Below are 7,030 nucleotides of genomic sequence, written 5' to 3' on the forward strand. Positions count from 1 at the left end.
ACAATAGTCAAAATCAGTTCTAAAGGTAAATTTACTTTAAATTACTTCATAAACCTTTAAGATGGAAACGAGGCCATTACGAAACAGCTATTTCGCTGTAGCACCGGGCTCTTCGGAGAATTACGCTGGATCATTGGGGGGAACCTGGCACAAGGTGCAAAATTAATTGCAACACCTGCTAAATTATGGCAGGTAGACCCGAAGGTGGACATGGTGCCTCCCGGTATACAGAACCCTCCAACCATGGCGGTTCATGTACCTCTATATGGGGGGGGGGCATTATATCTGTAATGAATATGCCATAACTGACTGTAGCTCAAAATATTCCGAAGTTTATTAACTACACTACTTTAATTTGTCCACTTGCATTTTGAGAGCAATTATTTGAGGTATAAAATCACAATGGGCTAGAACTGTATCTGCAACATGTGGTTTGCCCTCAGCATGCATCTTGGCTGGGATTGTTTTCTCCCACAAGACTTCCTGGTTTTGTAGTCTGGGCGAGGGTTCCTGTGGTTTAAGGTTCATTACATTTATATTGTCTAGAAGTATTGAGTTGTGGATTTCATTATGGAGAGGCTATATTGTTTTAAGTTTGATGCAAATTAAAGAAATCATAACCAGCCTTAAAGTGGCAGCAATGTTGCTGGCATAGTGGTAACTTTCCTCGCTTTCCACCACTTGGACCTCGGTTCAAATCCCACCGGGGGCACAATTTGATTGGGTTTCAGTCTCTGCCGGGTGGGTGGGGTTTTCCCTGGAATCTACTCTTGGATTTTCCTCCCCCATATCTTAAACTGAGACTTCCTTCATTGTCTTATCTCCATTGAGTTGTTGCCAAGTTCGCTATTCTTATAGTTCTTGGCTTCGCAATATAGATTAATAAATGAAATGAAAAGCCTAAATTGTGGTTTACCATTGCGCGTTCACCGACACATGTAATCAACATTGGCAAGTAAGGCATTCGTTCAAACCCCCAATTATTGTCAAACACTTTTGCCGTCTTCCTATCAAATCTTGGACGCCAACTTCAGTCTGCCCCCTTATGTTATCAGCAACATAAATAAGCCTAAAGTGTTCCAGCTGCGGTTGGGCAAACCATGGCAAATTCTATTACACCCAATCGTAATAAAGACGACCGCGCTCATTATCAGGTTGACACTATTCTGCCAACAGAGGGCAGCATATAGTATTAATGGGTTGCCAAATATTATTGTATCACTCATCATAAACAGATGATTGCAATGTCCAATCTTTTACAGGTTAAATTTACACCAGTGATAGTTCACTTGTGATATGCCATATCAAAATCTTGAAAAGATCTTGTGAATTTTGTTGGTAATTTGTGTATAAAGACAGCTCTAGAAAAACCAAAGTGCATAAGTTCTGTTGAGCAATATTGGTTAATCAATTCTACACATGTAAAACTGCCGGTATCAGAACTAGAACCAAGAACCAAACATTTCCATGCAATCTGTTGAAAGTAAAATCATAATGTCTTCTTTTTAATTATTTGTTTATTTATTTATTTACATTTCCTTCAGTGTATCCACTTATTAAATGGTTATCATTGCAGTTCACACCTCCGGAATAAAATTCCTCAAGGCAGCAGCAGGGGCAGAGCTTGTAGCTCAAGTCTCTTACCGGACATAAAGAATAATAAGAAGAAGAAATAACTTGCTCCACAGTTTAACACTATGTTTGATCAAACACAAGAGAAGATTAGTCTCATTTGTCTCATTGGTAAGTATTCTTCAATTTCCAACAAAATTGAACAATATTTATTAGAATCAAAGTCAACATTTGAAAATAATAACATTTTATTATACAGTTTGATATTGAAATTAAAAGGCTAAATCACTGGTCTCAGGCCTGCGGTACAGTGTCAAATCTGAGCCCTGCTAACAGAACCAATTTAAATACCACACAACAACCTGCCGACCGAAGTTAAGCAGCTAACAGAAAAGGCTTAATATACTTCAGCTCCCACCTTTTCAAGCCTTCTGAATTTTGTGCGTTAGTTTAAAAGAGGAACACAAATCTGGCAGACTAATGTAAACTTGACATAATCTTCAATACTCTATGGAAACTTCAGCGTTCGGTTTCGTCTTTAATACCAATTTTCTTGTGAGGAAGGAAACAAATGTATGTTCATAATATGACACCACATCTCAACATATGGCTAGGGGTCGATTTCACAAAGAGTTAGGCCTAACTTTTAGGACTAGTTGTAGGAGATATTTAAAAAAAACTAAGGCTAGTCCCTAGTTAATACGAGTAACTCATCGTGATAAGACTAGTCTCATCTCTTTGTGAAATTCAACCCCTGGGCATTTCTGACTCAAAGCACTGTTGTGCTGACCATGCAGAAACAGGTTACCAGTCAGTTACCAACAAAGCCTGGTCTGTTTGGAAGCAGTATGTTACACTAGTCTTTGAGACATTCTGCACGGCTTCAACAGGCTGGCAAAGAATCATTGAGTGTAATTGCCATGAACACAACATATCCTGGCCTATTTGGAAGCTGTATGCTACACTAGTCGTTGAGACATTCTGCAAGGCTTCAACAGGTTGGCAAAATGTCCATGAGTGTATTTTCACATGTAGCCACACAGCCTGGTCAGTTTGGAAGCAGTATGTTACACTAGCCTTGGAGACATTCTGCAAAGCTTTAACAGGCTGGCAAAGTACCATTGAGTGTAATTGCCATGAACACAACATAGCCTGGTCTGTTTGAAAGCTGTATGTTACACTAGCCTTTCAAGACATTCTGCAAGGCTTCAACAGGCTGGCAAAGTGTCCAGGAGTTTATTTTCCATGAAGATCTCAGATCCTGTTGGACTTTCTTATTTACATTCTCCATCGTGAGCATTTTTCTCTTCATTGTAAGTCCATTTCTTCCTCCGGTTGATTCTGAGCTTTGAAGTTTTGCACACTGATCTATAGGAGTCAAGAGGTAGATTTTAAAAGTCATTCATAAATTACCAGTTGCCAGTTTGTTCATTCTGATTGACAAAGTGTAAAAGTGTGATAAATCAGAGAATAAAAGTTTAGCGACGAGCTCTTTCACTGCCGTTTAGAACAGGCAGGGTCGTGACTCGTTGACGTGTGATAAGTTATTCAATTCATAAAATGCCTTTTTGATTAAAAGGCTTAATAAAGTAAGAAACTCCGTTCGTGCATGTGTGCGTATAGTATTGGTGCAACATGTTCTCGTTTTCCTTTCACACACAGCGCAGCCAACTCACTGACAGCGCCCGCATAGCCTGTAACAAGAAACGTCTTGCACCAAAACTAGCGCGAAGTATCCGCTCACAACCGGTTATAAACACTGGTCATTATCAAAGGTTAAAACACCCCACGTGACGCGCTCTCCACCAATAGGAATAGCGAAACAGTATGAGGTATTTATGAATTGTATTAAAGGTTAAAAACTACAACCATGTGTAAAATCTCTTTTTGGAGGGGTGTTGGCTCTGAAAAGAGCTGCAGCCGATTTCACGAAACGCTAGGATTAATCCTATCTCGAATTAAAACGAGTAACCCGTCCTAACTAAGGATAGGTTCAATGCTTCCTAATGTCTTTGAATACGGAACTGAACACATCCCAAGTCCTAAGATTAATCCTAAGTTAGGAAGAGTTTGGTGAAATCGACGGCTGGTCCTCACGAGAATGCTGGACTGCTGATGGTAATGCAGCTTGATGGCTCAAGGAAATTGAGTCAAAAGAGGGTGAGATGATCGCACATGGGTCGTTCCCAAAATTGTGCAACCAAAATTATTGGGAATTGGGTCAATAACCTTTTGATAATTTATCTACAGACAGATTTACCTCAAATGTTTCCAGAACGTGCTCAGACAGCGCTGATAGATCAGCAAGACCTTTCTTAAAAACGTCAACTGCTGGTGGACCTGCACAAAACAAAAACAAGAGTTGTTCTGTGTTAAAAGATCATGCATCGTATATAATAATCAAGATTATTTCTTTCTGTTTATGTCATCCAACTACATCGATTTTCTACCATCCTTTTTTTGTTCTGTGTTGTTCAAGCTTCATCTCAGTCTGTAGACGGTTTGCACAAAGCTTAATATTTGGTGATAAACAATGGAAAAGGCGTGCAAGTTTCATCAACAATGATGGTCAATCACGTCACGTGCAATCCATCTATTTGCAAAAATGGTCAAAGTGGTCACTGGAAGTGGCGAGGTAGCGGCCAGACAACTTTCACTGAATTTGGCAGCAAACCACTTTTAAGGGAGAACACTACAAGGGCTGCAGAAATCAAGTGCAATAACTACATGTACCTCAACCCACATGATGTGATCATGTTTCTGTATAAAACAATGAACTATTCCTGAAATAATTTTTTAAAAGTCAACTGCACACATACAATACTATGAAGAGTTTTTCAGCACTAAGGCCAAATCTGAATTGGCAGCTAAAGCTATGGCTACAGCTGGCTTGCTACATCATCATGTGTTGAAGTATAGGACACCCTTAGCAACAGCCGTACCTGTAGCCATAGTCACCAATTCAGATAAGACACAAAAGGGAGGAATAATTGATTTCCAATCTACCCAAGTACTGCATATTTACCTTTTGTTTGTATTCTGAGGTTGACTTTCTTCTCTGAGGGATGAGGTATACTGTATCCGCAGAACTCAACATCTGGGCTGGAAAGAAAAGAAACGACAAACAATGATCAAGTCAAAATACAAGACTGGTGTTTATAGACGAATAATAATGAGAGCTCAACGATCATGGGAAGTCCATACCACCAGTTTGCACACAGAAATATTTATATTTGAAATACTATCATTTGAAGAGTCTATAAGTAACGGTTTCAAGGTTTATACTGTTACTGCAATCAAAATATGTGTGATATGAAAAGGCACAAAATTCATGTTGTCATTTAGTAAAATAAAATAAAAATACCGTCTTTGATCAAACTCTCACAGAGAATTGTATGGCGTCACTTAGAGTGTTTGTGGAAAACATTTCTAAACAGTGAGAAAAAAACCTTACTTTTTCATGATCATGTAGCGAAGGGCATTACCGAGCGTGTGATCCTCATTGTGAAGTACAAACGTCAGACAGGGCGTGTCCCCTGTGTGCTCCGCCCCTGCCATCTGAACCTGCAATCAAACAAGTAAACAATGTTTAGAATCATCATAAATAGCCGGAACGGAATAAAAAAAACAAAGTCAACATTGATGTCAGATGACCTTTAATATCAAGGCCGGGTTTTGTTCACAGTGGCTGGTTTATTAAAAGCACCCTTGACAATATTATGTTATTATTGATATCCCCCTTTTAAATTGTTTACCTCCATGTCCTCTGGGCATTGTTCCCTGACAAATGATATGCCTGTAAGTGTATGAACTATGACTATGAGCAGTAACTAACTAATATCATATATATATGTACAGTTTATCACTATGGCAATTTACATTTCAAATCAAGGCAATTCAATGATGACTGAATATGAATACAGAATAGGCACAAGCATGACTAGCCCTAGTTGCGATAACGTAACCCTCCTGCCGACGGCATAGCCGGAGGGTTACGACTCGCTTCAATCGATTCAGGGCGAAATGGTCAAACACGTACAATTTCAACAGCTAGTCAGCAGATTCGCTCCATTTTTACCACTTTTAAAAATCATGACAGAAATTCTAGAAACACGAACTTGATCCTCAATGTCTAATGAATCCTACAATATCACTCAAAACACCATTGAGGAAATAAAAGTCACAAAAACTTACCAGATTCCTGAGCGAAAGACCCAGGTTGAAAATTTGAACCTGAGGGGGGCGGAGCTTCGGCTGTTTGTGCGCGTCACGGACTCGCTGCGTGTGTGGGGTGCATTCTGTATCCCTGCAAATGTGCAGCCGTAGTCTTGTACACGCGGTGAGATGCGGAAATCAGAGAAACAGAGCGCCCGCTAACGTTCGATTATAACAAGCGTGTACAGTTTTCGCCGTGCATAGATCAGAACATTGGTTGTGTGTGACCGCGCAACATCAATGGTCTTGGATCAACACTACGGCTACACAGTTACCGGGATACACAATGCACCACACGCAGCGCTGAGTCGTTGACCCCCCCCGGTGACGTGCACACACGATCGAAGCTCCGCCCCCCTCAGGTTCGAATTTTCAACCTGGGTCTTTCGCTCGGAAATCTGGTAAGTTTTTGTGCCTTTTCTTCAAATTAGATCCTCAATGGTGTTTTATGTGCTATTGTAGGATTCATTAGTGAGGATCAAGTTTGTGTTTCTAGAATTTGTGTCATGATTTTCAAAAGTGGTAAAAATGGAGCAAGTCTGCTGACTAGCTGTCGAAATTGTACGTGTTTGACCATTTCGCCCTGAATCCATTGAAGCGGCTCGTAACCCTTCGGCTCCGCCGTCGGCAGGAGGGTTACGTTATCGCAACTAGACTAGCCCTGGCCTGGAGGAGTCCAACCTGGGCTAAAGCATGACAAGCAGAGCCTACTGTCCTGTAGATTCTTAGCCAAGTCTAGAAGAAGTACTACTAGTTCGTTTAAAACTAACCGTTAGCATCAACTGTCAACAACATTGATTGGCAATAGCAAATTGTGTGATTTGATTTGAATCAATGAATGATTTATTTTTATTGATTGTTTGTGATTTTACATTACTAAAAATACATGTAAATAAAAAAATGTAACAACTAATTTCCTAATCGTTGTAATAAATCATCTTACCACACTAAGTCGATTCGAGCTCCCTTTGTCGTCTGCCATTTCTACTGTTGATTGAAGAGGTTCGTCTCGAAGAATATCCAACAGCTCCTGGTTCCTGGTCCGCCCGCGATGGTTAATGCAGAGTAGTGTCACTAGACAACTCGTCCTTCACCTCTGCACGTAAACTGTACAACTAGACGTGAACACGTGCTTATTCTGTGACCTTTAGTCTAGAAAGAACGATGACCTTTGACGTCCCAATCATTACTAACCGTTATATGTTTCATTTGCGGCGCGCATCGAATAGCCGTCGTGTGACAA

The 7,030-nt window shown here is 40.2% G+C and overlaps 1 protein-coding gene across 1 annotated transcript; it reads right to left on the reverse strand.

Annotated features, from left to right (window-relative positions):
- Window positions 1-1,591: 1,591 nt before the first annotated feature.
- LOC139936132 (DNA-directed RNA polymerases I and III subunit RPAC2-like) lies at window positions 1,592-6,906 on the reverse strand. Its single transcript, XM_071930866.1, has 5 exons — window positions 6,731-6,906; window positions 5,027-5,136; window positions 4,598-4,674; window positions 3,833-3,912; window positions 1,592-2,940 (listed from the first exon to the last, which is right to left on the reverse strand). Exons 1-5 carry the CDS (start codon window positions 6,767-6,769, stop codon window positions 2,881-2,883), a joined length of 366 nt encoding a protein of 121 aa, XP_071786967.1. The 5' UTR covers window positions 6,770-6,906; the 3' UTR covers window positions 1,592-2,880.
- Window positions 6,907-7,030: the final 124 nt, after the last annotated feature.

This window comes from Asterias amurensis, chromosome 4, assembly GCF_032118995.1.
Source record: "Asterias amurensis chromosome 4, ASM3211899v1".
NCBI lineage: Eukaryota > Metazoa > Echinodermata > Asteroidea > Forcipulatida > Asteriidae > Asterias > Asterias amurensis.